The sequence below is a fragment of the Carassius gibelio genome, chromosome A5, assembly GCF_023724105.1.
Source record: "Carassius gibelio isolate Cgi1373 ecotype wild population from Czech Republic chromosome A5, carGib1.2-hapl.c, whole genome shotgun sequence".
NCBI classification, from domain to species: Eukaryota; Metazoa; Chordata; class Actinopteri; order Cypriniformes; family Cyprinidae; genus Carassius; species Carassius gibelio.
The window spans coordinates 15,431,502-15,449,291 of record NC_068375.1 but is presented as its reverse complement, the minus strand read 5'-3'; the positions used below and the strand labels follow the sequence as shown (position 1 = coordinate 15,449,291).

The 17,790-nt window shown below is 36.5% G+C and overlaps 1 protein-coding gene across 1 annotated transcript; it reads left to right on the top strand.

Moving 5' to 3' along the window:
* The first annotated feature begins 1,616 nt into the window (after window positions 1-1,616).
* Window positions 1,617-10,465, top strand: LOC127996786 (surfeit locus protein 4). The gene is made up of 6 exons (XM_052591972.1): window positions 1,617-1,859; window positions 5,837-6,023; window positions 6,110-6,186; window positions 6,279-6,322; window positions 6,418-6,604; window positions 9,054-10,465. The coding sequence occupies exons 1-6, from the start codon at window positions 1,812-1,814 to the stop codon at window positions 9,318-9,320; spliced, it is 810 nt and encodes a 269-aa protein (XP_052447932.1). The 5' UTR covers window positions 1,617-1,811; the 3' UTR covers window positions 9,321-10,465.
* Window positions 10,466-17,790: the final 7,325 nt, after the last annotated feature.

Sequence of the window (17,790 nt, the reverse complement as noted above, 5' to 3'; positions counted from 1 at the left end):
TAATCTGACGGATCTGACTGTTTTCTGACCCTCAGGCACTAGTTTTGTTGTCTCTGTCGCTGGTTTCCTCAGTAAGCTGTATCATAAATTCTACCACTTTGAGTCTTCTGCACGGGAAACTCACTGCAGATCTCTTACGCACTTCCAGAACTTACAGGCGGGGAATTTGGCATTAGAATATAGTATATAGGATATATGGTATCTACAGTTATGTGTTTGCCATTTAAGAGGCTCTGTATGATGGACTGAACAGATGGTCCGTTGAGTGTAAAGTGGCTATATCACTACTGAGAAATATGTCTGTGTAAATAATGTAAGAAGAGTTTTTAAACAAACAATGATCAGAAAAGTTCATTCAATGCAAAATGCTCAGATTTGTATTTGATTTTCAAAAAGCACAATGTCATGAAGATGCAGAAAAAGGCACATCGGGATGACTGAAGGCCTGGAGCTCACGGCTTCCTGTGCCAGTGAGAGGAGCCAACTCTCAACAGACCACACGTCAGTTTCTCAAGAGAGCGCTTACACTTTAGAAAGCTTAAACCATCTAAAAGACCTCACAAATCCAAGTGTCCATGCTCAAAAAACTCTGTAGCTCCACAGAACCCTGCCGTGGTCATGAAGCACTTAATACTCCACACTGTGGGTCAGGGTCAAACCAAGAGTCACACTACCAAGAAAGCAATAGGCCTGACTCAAGTGTTGCACAGAGAATCTGTGTCCAGTGAAAAAGAAAAGACATCCTGTGACCCTGTGCATTACTCAGAAGAGTGAGAAAATATGAGCTCAGCACCCACACACAGTTTGTGTCATGCATCACAGTTGAACTCAGAGGAGAACACAGTCATCTGAGCTAAAGTGACCAGATAAAAAAAAAATTATCTTCATGTTCATAGGAGTTCCTCAAGTGTTTCTGTGAAATCAGTGAAAGAAAGCCTTAAAGTAATACTAAAAAAAAAAAAAAGGTTGATTTAAATTCAGAAATATTTTAAATCTCATTTCCTTTTATTAAATTGTATTGTATGTATAATTATAAATATATTTTATAGCATTTATTAATCAGGGTTGGTGTTGTTAAATGAATATAATTAATTGTTCATTCTTGTTCAGCATTATACATTATTGTTAATACATATTAACTTAATTTAAGGTATGTTTCAGTCACCTCAATTTAACATCAGTTGGGAAAAGGAAGCAAAAACATTAATATCCACAATTTATGTCCAAAATAAGAACAGATTTCTTGGTTAAAAAAGAGCAGATCTTGTGTCCATTATTCTTTTCTTTTTTTTATCATAAGAACATTGTCTAATATTATGGACTAGATAGATATAAAATAGATATACAAATACAGGGCGAATGTTTCCATATACGATTTTGACGAAGTTGTGGATATTCTGAATCTGTCTATAGTGATCTCCCTCATAACCCCAATCTTGAATATTTGGTATACATTGTGGTTAAATTTTACCCCCCTCAATTTATGTATTTATTATTATTAATTGTTAGCAAGTGGGTAGTCTATTACAATGTATGTCATTACAAACTGAGAGTAGACCGTCATCAGACGTCACAGACCGTCGTTAGTACACGTGGCATGCAGATACACGTGTGTCCTACAGGGGGCGACAGAACCAGCTGCAGGGCATTATGGGGCGGAGATGGCATTCTAGTACACACTCGGACGACGGCAAAGCAGGACTAGTACGAGACCTGCAGCCCACCTGCGAGCGGACATAGATATCGATTAGAAGCACACAAACAAGCAAAGGTGTCCTGCAGACGGGAGTCGGCTCTCAGATTCCGGTGTCATGGCTCAAAATGATCTGATGAGCAGCGCGGAGGACGTGGCGGATCAGGTGAGAATAGTAGGCCCCGCCAGACAACACACACAGTACACCGCGGAGACCACACTTCACCAAACACACGCTTTCTAAGTTCAGGAAAGTCCGTGTTTGCGTGTATAGTCTGGGTCATGTTTGCTTGGCTGCAAATGAGGTTTGTCTATTGACTAACGTAACCAGTCTTGTGACTAAAAGTGAGAAGGACCGAAGTTCTAGCGTCAAGATAGTGTGCGTGCGTGTGCGTGTGTGCGTGCGTGCGTGCGTTACACATTTATATATTGTAGTTGAGTGAAACTACCTTATGCTTTCTAGGGCTGCTTTCGAGTACTGATATATGTCAAATATTCATACATACTGTATTTTTGTGAATCCAAAATGTTTGAATAGCATGCTAACTTTATCCTTGAACCATTTGTATTAGTCCTTTCAAACATCTGTTCATGTGATGAAGCAAGAGGGCATGTTACTCATAAAAAAAGTCATCTTAAGATGACTGATTAGGAAAAGATGAGATTTGTTGCCCATATGCAATGTGAAATCGGCAGCAGGACATTAATGCATTTTTTATGTTGTTTATGTTGAAGGATATTAAAAATTTGCAGGATTGATTGGTGTGTGTGTGGCTCTTTTTCTATGCCTAATTTGGGCTTAAAAGTAGAAATCAACTTTATAAATGGGTCATGATTGTGTGGGTGTATAATGGAGTTGTGAATGTTGTACCAGTTTTGGTGTGTTTTTTTTCCAAGGCCATCTGTGTCATCATCAACTTATTTATTTAAAGCCTAATTTTCAATGTAAGTTTATTAACTTAAACCCCTGCTAATGACAGCTTACTTTATTGTAATTTTTAAGTGTAGTTTTGTCCTTTAGCAACAATATAAAAAAAATCACATTTGTTTCTCTCTCTCTCATTCATTTTTTCTTTTGACATGTAGCTGGAGGCAAAGTCTGTACTCTGATATTCTTGTGATATTGATGTCAAATACCCTCAAGGCACACATACTACGAGTAAAGTGTTGACACACAGGCAGACAGTGGCCCTGAGGTCTCTTCCCATTCATTTAGTCTTGCTTGGTACTTGTTGAATGCTGATTGGCCCATTTTGTTCTTAGTGCTGATGTGGATCTTCTGTGGGCGGGGCTTAGCAGAGGCCAGTGTCAAAGCTCACATTAGACTGTTGATTTATGCAATTATATACATTTTAGTAGTCCTACAAATTGCTGATTCGATCACAAATAACATTATTTAATGTTAATCTGTTATACATTATTTTATATATACTATTTTATATAATTGACTATTGTCTATTAAAAGCATATTATTAATTCTTTCATACAACAAGCTAGCACATGTTACTTATATAATATCCTGTAAACTTCCTGGAAGTGTGAATTGCAGTATCTTTATCCTTCTCTGAATATTTCTGTTCATCACCTGCTGCAGGAGGAAGTGGAAAAGATTGATTACTTGCACACCACAGTGATATTCAAATGCTGCAGAAGTAGCCCTTGTGCTCATAAACAGTTGCAAATGAATGTGCTTTTGGCCAACTGTGCTCTGATATTGACTGAAAATGTGGGGAAGAGTGAAAAGGGTCATTGGAGCTCGAAGGTTAAAAATTAAGCACCATTCATTTGAAGAGCTGCTTCAGCACTTACTGGATGTAATATGAAGATTGTTTAAATCTAAAATATTCACACTATGGACTTTTATAGATAAATGGGTAAGAAACCTCTACTTCAACAAATTCACCAACTTAATAAAGAACTTTACAGCCATTAGTGAAACCAAACAAATAAAGACACTAGCTGTAAGACACATGTGGATGAAGATGTATTTTTGTATATGTATACTACTCTTTGGAAATATTGCATCATTTACAGTCAGGCCAATAAAGCAATTTTAAATTGAATTATATATATATATATATATATATAGAGAGAGAGAGAGAGAGAGAGAGGGGTGTAACGGTACGCAAAAATCACGGTTCAGTATGTACCTTGGTTTTAAAGTCACGGTTCGGTTCATTTTCGGTACAGTAAGGGAAAGAAATGCAAACATTAAACTGCAGGTTGTTTATTACTATAAACTTTTTTTTAACTATTTGTTTACACTTTTTTAAAAATACTTTTTAATAAAATATATATAAAATAAAAAAGAATAAGAAATGAAATACTGCTGCAAAGTTCTCCACTAAATAAAATACTTCCAGTCTCAAACCAATATCATATAATAATATATAATGAAATATATAAATAAATAACTGATTACAGTGCAGCATTACCAATCTCAGCTTGTATGCCTGCTCATATTAAAAAAAATCTAAATAACTTTTCCAAAGTGTAAAGTGCAGCATCAATAGTTTCAGTTTTAAGACCTGCTCAGATTTTCTTATTGCGTTGGACCGATCAGAATTAAGAGCAAAGGTCTGTTTAAATGCCTACGGGAGCTGCGTTTGAATTACAATAATTTTTTTCCTAGTTGTAGTGATGCTCACTCTCACGTGATGCCTTTTGAAAACCTTAGGCCGGTGACAAACTGGCATATTGCACCTGTCAAATATAGTCTATTACTGTTGACGGTGTCCTTTATCAGTAGGCTTTATATTTATGCTCAACATGAAGAATAGATATTGTTGTCGTGAAGACTAGATCCTGGTCTGTCGGCGGCCTCCCTCTGTCACCTACAGTAGCAGCAGTGTGTCAGACACAACTCTGGTGTGTAAAGACACAGAAAACGCAAAGCAGCCGTCACGCAACTGACACGCAGCAGAAACACCACGCTCACGCCACGCAGCCAGTGTGTCACCGGCTTTAGAATCAGCTGCAGGGTGGGATTTTCGCTGAACACGGAGACTTCTGCCACTTAATATGTTCGTTTGGAAACACGAAAATGTACCTATGATCCACACACAAAATATTGCATTCGGTCATTCGGTACACACGTGCACCGTACCGAAAGCCCTGTACCGAAATGGTCCGGTACGAGATTTTCTGCAGGATTTGGGGTATCAGTCAGACGAGATCGATCCAAATCTGATATTGTGTGTATACTATTCTGTGTTATTGTAAAGGCCCACGAAAGACACACACACACATTATAAAGCACCATAAAGTTTTGGTGCACTATTTCAAGTGTTCTGAGACCATTCTATAGTTTAAAGTGAGGTAAAGATGAATATTTACAGAATATTTAGTTTGTTAAATTCAAGTTCACGTAAACTGTTCTCTCCGCTGCGGCTGTCTGTCGTTCTCCATTCAGCGTTCAAACTGCACGTCACGTTCATTTACGACTGTCTAGATGATGAGACTCTCCAACATGATTCAATGTTCTTATTATTATACTTGATCTGTATATAAAGATCCAGATACAGAGCAGTGGTTCACTGACAAGCTACACAATGTTGGGTTCATAATCACAGTTGATTCATTATGCCGATAATGAACATGATATTGTGTAGTTTGTCAGTGAACTATGGCTATGTGTAGTAAATGCTGCTCCATCTGAAAGCACGTACTGGAGATTTACTACTAATCACAGAACCGGCTTTACTAACCAGATGCGCATGAAAAGAAATTGTGAACCCCAAATGTTTGATATAGCATTGTTTGAAATTTAAATAATTAGTAACATTATGAATGTCTTTACAGTCATTGTCTGGGGTTTAAGTCAATCAACTTACTTAAATAACATTGAAAATTAGGCCATAAATAAATAAGCTGAGATGATGATGACACCGATGGCCTTGTTTCAGCCTTGAAAACAACAAAACTGGTAAAACATTCACAAGTTGACCTGAAACATTTTGAACGGTAGTGTATCTCAACAAGGTCTTTTATGCAGTGCTCTTTTCCATCAGAAATTATTGCCATAAAATAGACACTTTCAGAATGACATTGCATGTTTATTATTACGTGTTTGCTGAGGCAAGCGTTGCTGTTGCTGCTGCATATGCCTAAATTTGTATACTTTTTCTTTTCGTTCATCTCTAGTTCCTTCGAGTGACGAAGCAGTACCTGCCCCACATAGCGCGTCTCTGTCTGATCAGCACGTTCCTGGAGGACGGGATTCGCATGTGGTTCCAGTGGAGTGATCAGAAAGATTATATTGAGACGTCGTGGGGATGTGGCTTCTTCCTGGCCACACTGTTTGTTTTAATCAACTTGCTCGGACAGCTGGGTAAGAAGTTTGTTCAGCGCAATGTCTCTAGCGACTTGGAACATCTTCAGATTTTTATATGGAGTGTTTTATTATGTGTTTGACAGGTGGTTGTATACTGATCCTGAGCAGGAATTTTGTTCAGTATGCCTGCTTCGGATTATTTGGGATCATCGCCTTACAGGTGTGAGCATGCTGTTTGTGTTCTTTAGGATTGTAATTAGGTTTAATTGAGTTAAACTGTATAATTACAGTCCTGATCTTTATCTCTTTCAGACTGTCGCCTATAGCATTCTTTGGGACCCAAAGTTTTTGATGAGGTAAGTTCTTAGCAGGATAAGATAGGAATGAGTAGATCTTCCTGTGTTTTGTGCTCTGATCGTGTCATTCGTGACGTCTCTGGCCTGTGTTTCAGGAATCTGGCTCTGGGAGGAGGCCTGCTGCTGCTGCTGGCAGAGTCTCGCTCTGAGGGCAGGAGTATGTTTGCTGGGGTTCCTACTATGAGAGAGAGCTCTCCGAAGCAGTACATGCAGCTGGGTGGCAGAGTCCTGCTGGTGCTTATGTTTATGACACTGCTGCACTTTGACACAAGCTTCCTCTCGGTGAGTCAATATCCTCAGAAAATATCCTTAAGATTTTTTTCATTTTCATGACAATTAAGCACCCTTAGCACGAAGTTCTCTTTGCAGTAGAAAATATTGTTCTGATTGGTGTAATGCAGTCAGGAAATTTGCCTACACCCCCCCCCCCCAGCTTAATTAGTCAGTTATACTTGTTTTTAAATCAACTAGATCAAAAATCAAGATTTCTATTAAATAACTGATGATAATAATATATGATATATATAATAAAATAATATACCTGTCTTCGTATTAGTGTCGAAAAAATAATGACTTTTTTTTTTCAAACTAGTTAATGATTATTAAATAGTATCCCAATCAATATTCTAACTTGTTTAATTCATAGCAGCACATGTAGGAACCCACAGGGGTTGTATATTATTTTTTATTTTATTTTATGAAAATAAAAAATAACATTACGTTGAGTGGCAATTATATAAAATATGTATTTTAAATTGTTAGTATTATGAATTATATTGACATAATTTAATGATATGCCATCTATAATAAAATTTGTACATTTATAAAAAGGTAAATGTAATGCAACATTACTAAATAAGCTGCAGGATATAATTTTATTTAAATTGTATGTGATATTAGTTTCTTAAAAAAAAAAGTTTTTTTATTTAAGTTAGTTTATTACTTAAGAGTACTCTTTGCATTTATACTTCATCAGGACATCATCCTTACTATTCTGATCAAGGTCTTAATGTTAACATTTTTATGCTAACATAAAAAATATCTATTGAAATTGCAGCCGAAAATGGCATTTAGAATATTCCAACAATTTCTCAATTACTCCTTTTTATATAAATGTTTTGCTTATCTTTTAAACACTTTTTTTGGAACAAGCTTTGAACTGAGTTCAAGACTTCAGTCAGCCGTTTACATATATGACTGAATGTGGAGTCTCATTAACGTTTAGAGTTGGCCTTTTCTGGCTTTATTAATGTGCTCATAAACCACATCTTATGACTTGGCAGAAGGTCTACAAGTTTATTAAACGGGGTTCAGCTGTTTCTGCAGATAAGTGCTTCAGGCTTGCAATCATACAGATGAAGTGTGATTGTGGTGCTCAGGATGTGGTTTGATGGTGGAGTTTTTGTGTCGGCTGCATCATATTGTAGCCTGAAACGCACAGTTTATGTTCCGTTTATCATATAAATGTTGTATTATGATAGAAAGGACTTTCTGAATGCAGAGTTTGTGAACATGCAGGCTATAGAGGCAAGAACCATTACCAGCACTGATGTCAAACACGGCCACAGTCTGTTCTGAAAGTCACGGACAGCAAGGACAAAATGTTAAGACCATTCAGTTGTACATTGTTAAGGCCTGTTCACCCCAAGGATGATTGATAACGATAAAAATATAGTTCTAAAAATCAGCCTCAATATTAGCAGAGTCCACACCACAACTATAACGGTAAAGGCACAGAGAAACAATATCGTTGGAATCATTTTCAGAACCATTCTTTCCAGCTGATGAAAGCTAAAAACATTGACAGCCAATCAGAATCCAACCTGCTGTAATGAGCTCGGGAATTTAAAGCATCAAATGAGCATGCGCTTAGAATAAATACAAGATATCGTCTGCTGGTGTGGACGCTAATATAGTTATCTTTATCGTTATCGTTCTTGGTGTGAACAGGCCTTTAGGATAGGAAAAACACACTTAGGCTAATCAGCTTTTAAAAGGGAGGAAAGAAATGGTCTGCATATCTTTGTGGTTTTTGATATTAAATTTGGTATTTTGCCATTAAATCATCCGATATCCATATTTAGCATATAAAGAGGATATCATAAACTCATCCTTAGAAAGCATGAGCAAAACTACACAAGAAAAAAGAGACTACATTAGTTACTACATTGAGATCACATTAATTACAACTACAGCTGCAATGAAGATTTGCAAATGATTTGTGCCGACCACACAATATACATTACTGTTGAAAAATCTGGGGTCAGCAAGACGTTTTTAAAAGTATGCTTACCAATGCTGTATTTATTTGATTGTAAAAACTGAAATGTTGTATAGAATATTCAAAAGAACAGCATTTATTTGTAATGGTAAAACTATTGTAACAATGTAACCTTTTGCAATTTAATGCATTCTTGCTGAATCAAAGTATACAAAAAAAATAATTACTGATTCAAAAATGTTGAATGGAAGTGTTTTTGGAATTCAGACATTGATAATTTTCCGTATTGTTTAATCTATACAATTTACAGCAGTAATAATAATTTTAGTGTTTAAATGAATTATGTGTGATGTTTAATCTGGGCTCAAAAACATTTGAAGATGCACCTTCTCTGTTGTAATCAGCCCTTTACCACTAGAGGGCATGCGTGACCAGGTTTTCTGCTTCCTGTTTCACAGTAGTGTCATGTCTCACTGACTTCCTTGTTCTTGTCTCTGTGTTTGGTTTTAGATCTTGCAGAACCTAGTGGGCACAGCTCTTATTGTCCTGGTGGCGATCGGTTTCAAGACTAAACTAGCCGCTCTAACCCTGGTTATCTGGCTGCTGGCTATCAACGTGTATTTCAACGCTTTCTGGACCATACCAGCCTACAGGCCCATGCACGACTTCCTCAAGTACGACTTCTTCCAGACCACGTCGGTGATCGGAGGCCTTCTGCTGGTCGTAGCACTAGGTCCAGGCGGAGTGTCCATGGATGAGAAGAAGAAAGAGTGGTGAGACAGGACTGAACTCAAACGGCTCACTCGCTCACTCAGTAGTTTGCTCTTTGGCAACAGCTTTCACAGAAAGCAGGTACACTACTTAGGGAGGAAAGAGCCAATTGAGACGTGGCCTCACAAACACCCCAGGACCGACAGAACGACACGTTCTCCACATCTCATGCACTGTCTGTGTTTTCATCTTGCGTGCTTACTGAATCATTTCTACCAGCACTTTTAGACATGTTAGTTTATCATATTTATTTTCTAAGGATCGGGTCAAATTCTGTTATTTGACCACCCCCTTGAAAATGCGAAACGTCCGTGTTATAAAAGCTGCGACTATGCTGAAGAATAACAAATGAATCTCTCTTGCCATTTTTTTTTTGCTCTGCATTTTTTATTTCAGTGCCAATTTGCAAGTCAGCAAACCAAAGACATAAGCTTATGTATATATACATAATATATACGTAATTCTGCTTATATCTTCATTTAAGCCATTTAATTGATGTGAAAATTAATTTAAAGTAAAATGGTAAGTTGATGTCATTGAAAATGTTGTTTTTGTTGGCCGTGTTATGTCAGTCGTGTTACGTGTGCTGTCTCTGGGCAGGACTTCAGCTGATAATATTGTTTCTGTGTTGAAATCTATTGCACACTGGTTATGTTAAATGTTTCAATCTCTCCCGGTTTCGCATAGAGAGAGTGTTGTTCATGAATATTTTCTACCATTTAAAAGTTTAATGGCCATTGCATTCCATTCTGAAGCAACGTTGGCTTCTCATGTCCTTGTAAGAAGCTGTTAGTTTGTGTTCGCTGTCTGTCATCAGGTCACTTTCAAGTTTACAAAAAGTGAATTATAGTGTTTCTCGACGCAAGCAGAGAGTGAGATGACAATATTGTAACTCTGTGGTTTGTCAGCCTCAAGTGTTTATCCTCTTTGTACAAAAAAAGAAATAACAGAAAAATATTGGTTTTCTAAGTGTTTCAAATATTTGTTTTGACATATAAAGGAAAAGAAAAAAAATTTGTGTAAGTAATCGACAATAAATCTGTAGTGATATTCAAATACAACCTTTTTGGTCTACGTGACATGAAAACTGATGTATTGTCAATGATGCTGGTTGTCTGAACATAAACATAAATCATTTCTGAGCTGTCAAATCGTGTCAATGTCTCCCAAACCTTCACAGCAAGCAGGAAGTCAAAAGACAACTTCCCCGAACATTCAGCACATAAAATGAGAAGTGGGCAGATTTTGTGTAGGCCAAAGCTTTACATATTCCTTCGCCAACATTGCATGCTTTGAGAATCCTTGACATATCAATAATGTTCTACACTTATAAATATATTTTGCAATAGCGCAAATGTTTTTAAGGAAAGTTATTTTATAATGGTTTTGTGTATCTTGTCAGCAGAGTTCTGCTTGAAAAACCCTCATAAAAGCAAATTCTGACTGGTGCGGAAAGCCTCCTCCTGTGTGCTTATAGCCCTTTATCTTCTTGAATGATTTTTAACCAAGAAAGCACTAATAAACTGTGCTTCCTAGAGAAAATGTGTTGATGTTAGGCAGTGTTTTAATATTAAGTTTATGAGATAAAAGTGTACAGGAAAACCTTACAAGATGGATTCGCCTCGCCACAGAACTTCCATTCAGTTTCAGATCGGTCTGGGATCGGCTGCAGTTCGTAAAGGTGATTTATTGTTATTCACGCAATAATGTTGCTTTTTGTGAGAGAGGTGGAATCCCTACAATGTTTGTGTCGATTACATTATCTACGGTTTTACATGAACTTCGTTACTTCATAAAGCAAGGTCGTCCATCCGTGAGGTTGAGCAGTAGAGGGCGCTAAAGCAGTTTGTTTATGAGACTTCAGTTGCGTCGAGCAAGTTCAAGTTGATATTTTGGCTCATCATGATTGATTCAGTACTTGCTCAATTAAGTCCTCAAAATATAAGCTATTGAAAATATCAAAGTAAATGCTGTTGTATTTTTTTCTTCGCTATTTCTGTAAATTACATATTGTTTGAAAATAAATTTATCAGTATTCATTCTGAAAGGGAAAGTTTAATCCAGTGATGTCACATAAGATCATCTTGTATTTTAAGGTAGTATCTATAAAATCCCTTTTTAAAAGTAAAATTCTTTTACGGTCTATGATAAAATCAGATTCTCGGTGGACTGCTATTGACATTGAAGTGTATTTTTTTTAATGTTTGATATGTTTTTCCTCCATGTAGCCTATCTGCACTCGCAGTCACCCTTTGCTCCAGTGAATAAGTGCGAGGTTAGACTATTTTTTAATGTCGGTTTATGTCAAAGAAACTAGTCAGACATTTTTTTTTATATCTGTTTCAAGCTTAAAGATTTGAAATTTGTTACTGTTATTAACCAGGTAAAAATGGGAGAAGTTGTCATTAAAACCATTAATGCACTATTAATGACAAGTTGTAGCTTAGGCTGTAAATGACCATTCATAGGTTAGGTTAGATTTTTCAGAAAAATGTAAAGTTAAACATTATGAAAAATATAATAATTATATAATTTTATATATATATATATATATATATATATATATATATATATATATATATATATATATATATATATATATATATACCCCATCAAATACTGTTTTTTTTTTTTACATTCTTAATATTTAGGGTACATGACAACTTGCCGTATTATGACATTTATGAAAAACATTCGTCCTGAGAAATCCACCTTTATGACTACATATGTGGACTGCTGTTTTACGTATGTCTGTACACTTTTATTGTGTTCACGTCATTACAAAATGATTCTGGAACTTTGATTTGCAGGTATCCATCTAAACGTAAGATATTCTAATGTAAAAAGTTTAAAACAAACATACAAAAAAGACACTTTTTTTGTGTGTGTTTTGACCCGTTTTAAAACCCTTATAGTTACTGAGATCTAACCTTTTCAACAACTTGCCTTGCTTCCCCTGTAATGATCATCCAGTGCCACTGCAGTACTTTGCAAGAGTGCTATTACAGTTTGCAATCTTGATTTTCCTTGATAAATGTTTAATTTTAAGAAATTGAGCACAGGATTGATTTCCTTTTCATAAGCATATTGTATGCTAAACTTGGTCCTGAATCAAGTTTAATATTCAGACCGGGCCTCTGGCAGTTGATGCTTTCCTATTATCTTTTTGAGTTCCTCCTCCTTGAGCCCAACTCACTTCCTCAGCCTTTAGCCAAGCAGCGATTGCTCTGTAAAGGAAATGTTATTTATAAACAAATACTGCCTCCTTTTTTTGGCCACAGTTGCATGAGTTTAAAAAGATGCTGTGGGTACAGCAGAGTTCAGCTGCAGGTCAATGGGGATACCTCAGGTTTACCATACAAACCCCATTCACAAGGTATAGACGGGGAGATGGAAATATCCAGCTTTGCTGTTGGCATATTGAAGGGACTCGATGACTCTCCAGGAAATGTGGGAACAGTTAAAGATCAATGTAGCACTTAAAAAGTGTCAACCTCAGGCCAGGCTTTGAGTCCATCTCTAAGGGGTCAGTATTTTGAAGGATAAGGGTGACTAGGTCAGCCTTCAAGTCCCATCAAACAGAGTTTCTTCCCTCCTTGGGCCTGTTCCCTTGCTTGGAAAGTGTCAGGAACATGCAGACAATGATCTGTCACCAGAAGCGGCCCTGATAATTTCCAATTTCATGGGAGCCGGAGAAGAGGCCAGGATGGTCAGTCACAGCTGGAAGTGTGTGTGTCCACTGTGGGCTGGGCCACTGTTAGAGCCCCAGCCGCAGGCCACTGTGTGTGCGGGACGCTTTTAACTCTGAGAGCCCTGACAGCCAAATGTCACCATTAACCATGTGCTGCAAAATCAGAGGCATTCATGAGCGATGCTCCTCATAAGACATAAAAGGGGTCATCGGTGAGGGTGACTCAAGTTCAGCAAGTCAGATCCAATGGTGTCATGCTTGTTCTGTTCTTTGATGTGACGTGTGTGGAAATGTGGCTTCTTTCTCACACTCGTTAGCACTGCCAATCATCCAGTAGATCCTCTAGTTAAACAGTTGTCTGTTCTCACTGCTGGCACACTGGGAAATCTGTGATATTGTTGACAGATAATCAGGGGCCTGTACCATGATGGTAGCTGAACAAATTCAGAGTTACAGGATTAGTTTTGAGTTGACAAAACCAAACCTCTCCAAGAATCCTCTGTTGGTACCATGATGCTGTTCATCAACTTTCTTTGTCAACTCAGGCTTTGATCCTGAGTTTGTGGAGCGTGTGCACATGAATGTGTGACATCACTGGCGAACAGCCAATCACGAGCCTTGCAACAAAAAGCGTTTTGATTTACTTCTCGCGAGAGACCCAGCGAGATTCGAAACTAAAGGTTAAAGGTTTTGCTAAAGGTTAAGAGACTGAAGAATATGACAAATTTAAACAGGACAAATAAAATAAATAATCTTGCTCTATCAGTGAAGTCATAAGTGAAACTTGTTAACTTAGTTCATACATTTGAAAATATATAGTGGTAGAGACTAGAACATGTAAGGTCAGATTTTTTTTTTTTTTTTTTTAATAGTGCAATCTTTTGATACTACAGCTTATTTATATCACATAATCGGTATACATTTATATTTATTTAAAATAAACTATTTATAATAACTGTTTAACTAAAATTGCTTGTGTGTAAAAGATAAATAATAATAATAATATGAACCACAATAATTATATAAATCATAAAATGACTGAGTAATTTTTTTTTTTTTTTTACTTTTTTTTATAAGCATTAGTGACCTTTAATTTGTAACAAGATAAACTGGAGTGACTCTGTGTCAGACATGTCACTTTTCCTCACATCTGATTGGTCCAACTTCAGTTTGAGATCTCAGCCCATAACATAACCTGCCCTGGAGCAGATTAGCCGTGGAGTATAAGTTACTATGGAAATGAATGCCGCTAAAAGCCAAGCTACTTACATGGTACCTAAAACCCAGGATTGGTGCAAACTAACCTGAAACTTACCTGGCTAATCAGCTAATCCAGCTTCATGGTACAGGCCCCAGATAATTTGATCAGTTGTTGATTTGTGATTGCGTTCTGGTCTGATGTTAGAATGTTCTTTCTGCATATGCATGCACTGGTTTCTTCAGTGGTTCTCAACCAGGGAGCCTCTGCAAACTTCCAAAGTGGCCACAGAATGATTTTTTAAATTGATGAATCGAAGCAAATTGTTATTAATATGTTAGAATATTTTAACTCTAAATTATAATGATAAAAATAAACTTAAAAATATACATTATTCTGATAATATTCTGGAACACAGAACATGAGTTCTGGGATCAAAAAGAACTGTGGTTAATTAATTTAATATAATTATGAATATCATTAACCATGCTATTTAAAAATAATAATAATTAACAAACAGCTTTGTCATAACTGAAGCTAAAATACAGTAAATGCCAGGGGGCAATATTGAATTGGGTGTCTTTGAGTCAAAAAGGTTTGGAATAAAATGGGCCTAATAATTCCATGAGATCCATTATTTATCTCAACCAGTGGAGTGTGTCTGGGACAGGATCTGTTTGACTAACCAGAGATGGTCTGCGGGAGTCTTTGAGGAAACCATTTTGAAGCATTCATTATTTTTGTATTTTTGTAAGGGGTGATGCTAGTGGCACAGAAATTAATCACCTCGACTTTAATGAAAATATTAATTAAATTTGAGTCCATAATATTTTTCATGCACTTAATTTAAGGTAGCATAGTTAAACAATACATGTACTTACTGCAGTAATTTCAGAAAATGATGCATTAATACAAATAACTAACCCTAAACCAAACCCTAATCTGAACCCTATAATAAGTATATGTTAATTCATAAACCTCAGTATTTGTTTGTGTAATATACCGTAACAACGTGATCTTAAAATAAAGTGTAATCGTTTAATACACAAAGCTAAAATGAACATTGTTGTACCTTCTTTGCCCCTAAACAGTACGTATTAGTTCCTGAAAGAGATCAGTAGTATAATGACTGCTTAAACCTTTTAAATGATATAACTGTTTAGATAAGGCAACTGATTTCCTACATTTACGTATGTCTGTCATATCACTCTGTGGTCTCTTTTTTACCTTAATTTCACACTCACACTCATACTTTACATTATTTAAAGGTTTATTTTATTTTTTTATTTTTATTTTTTTATGTAAGTAGCTGCATATTAAGAGAGATAATGCACAGTCAACTGGTCATTATTTCAAAATAAGCATCTTCTTGTAGATAATGACTTTCTGACTATACATTATCATTAAGTCACCATTACCTGTTTTTTGGTTCCCTCTGGTTAACACAGTGAAGAAATGTGGCCCTTTCCCCCCCACCCAGATGAGCTGAACCTAATTACTGGTTTAAGTTTCCCTCTCAAGTTCCTCTATAGCCTACCTCCTCTTCTGACAGGGTCCCACCCCAGATGACTGAGCATGTGATGGACGAGGTGCTATTAGGGAGATGCAACTTGCAGATAATCAGCTCTGATTAGGAGCCCCTTTTTTCAGACACGCACACACCTGTGGAGGGATTCAGACCCTCCCTCTCCCCTCTTTCTCTCCCTCACCCTAGCAGTTTCTGAAAACTGGAAAATGTTCCCTTCACAGTTTACACGCACTCACTGGAGGTACATGCAAATGCAATAAATCTTGACATGCCATCATCAGGTTTGGTTTTAAAGGTGGCACTGATGTAACCTGCCATGCAAAATCATACAATCATTTGCATGATGTTCTGATAGACCAGTAAGTCATAAATGTCAGTTTTTCCATGCATAATTACATTTCTAATGATAAATAATCATTGTAATCATATTTGCTAGGTTACGTCTACATCTTAAGTGAATTTGTTTAAGAACGTTAGAAAAACGTTGTTCCAAAAATACTCCTTCCGGTTTGTCACAAGTTTCAGAAAGTTTTTTTCGAGTATGGCTCTGTGTGACGTTAGATGGAGCGGAATTTCCTTATATGGGTCCTAAAGGCACTTCTGCCAGAAGAGCGCGCTCTCCCGTATAGCAGAGCACAGCAGAGACATTCACTGATCAGAGCGAGAGCATCACGAAATATCACAAAAGAAGTGTGTTTTTGGTTGTAGTTTGGGCTACAACAATATGCCATCACTACATTTATTTTTATTTTTCAGTTTTTGGAAACTTTCTGTCATGGAATAAATCATGAGTGCTTAAAACACATTCATAATTATATTAAAATGGCATCAGTTAAGGAGTAAAATGCTGTCTTTTGTGTCATGCTGCATCCACAACAAGAGGTGTTAGTTTAAAATCCAAGACTGTAGCAGTGCCAAAAATAAATTTACTCTGTGCACTTTTAAGTTTTTTTTTTCCATTTAACTTTTTGTAATTTAATACAGAAAATGCAAAGACTCAAGACTGTCAAGAAAATTGTCATTTAGGTTGCCGCTATTTTAAAATGGCAAAACAGAATTTAGATAAGCACAAATACATTAACGTATCAAGGTAACAGAATCAGAGAACTGTTCGGCGCTTCTAGTGCACCCCGTTCAATGAATTGTCCTCAGAAAGTTTTCTCCTTTCAGGTCCATATGTGTTCCTAAGCGATGGACAGAAATTTGAAAGAATTGTAATTTTAATGAAAGCGATTAATTATGGTGGCAAAGGGAAAGGTAGGAAAGGGTGATTGGGATTCTTTTTGCTAGACTCCATACAAATACATTCATATTCTTTATTCAGCACCACAATATACCTTATACAGTCCAACAGCATACCATGTCTGGTGGAGTGCTCTGAATGGCAGAGTTGGTGACCTTGGGTGCATTGATAGAAAAATACTTTTAAAAATACTTTATGTATGGCTCATTCAGTACTTTAGAATTCACAGGTCCAAGTGTATTATGGGGTAATGTGGCAAGAACAAAATGTTTTAAATTAAAATAAGAATGCAGCAAAAAGCCAGAAAAGAAAGCAATGTCAATGGGTGCAGAAGCAAACTGGAGACGTGTCATAAGGTGAAGTACCTTCATCGACGCTGACTGCTTCGTGAACACCTGAAGGAAATCGATATAACGTCAGTATGTCAAATCTTTAATATGGGGTCGATTAGTGGAAGTTTAAAGGGATAGTTCATCCGAATGACTTTCTTCCCTTTTTAAAATCCAAAAAAGTTAATATTCTGATGAAATATTTTTAACTCATACAGTAAAAACTGTAATTGGACACCCTCACATCTTAGAATGCTTCCTATAGAATTAAAATACTTTAAAAGAATATACTGAAGTGTGAGCTGAATGTAATGTTACAGACTTTTCAGAATTGTAATCAAATGAAAGTTTTATAGTTTTATAGAGTCATATTGAATAAAATTTTGACCCAGTTAAGTAGGCCTTAAGTGCATCTTTACAAATTTATTTTACTGATAAGTATTTATGATGAACTAAAATAAACTTTAATTCCATTTCTATTGAAACT

Excerpts from the sequence above, each read along its gene's own strand:
- LOC127996786 (XM_052591972.1), top strand. The coding sequence starts at position 1,812 with ATGGCTCAAAATGATCTGATGAGCAGCGCGGAGGACGTGGCGGATCAG. Across the intron at positions 1,860-5,836 it reads CGGAGGACGTGGCGGATCAG|TTCCTTCGAGTGACGAAGCA; the intron begins GTGAGAATAGTA and ends GTTCATCTCTAG. Across the intron at positions 6,605-9,053 it reads TTGACACAAGCTTCCTCTCG|ATCTTGCAGAACCTAGTGGG; the intron begins GTGAGTCAATAT and ends GTTTGGTTTTAG.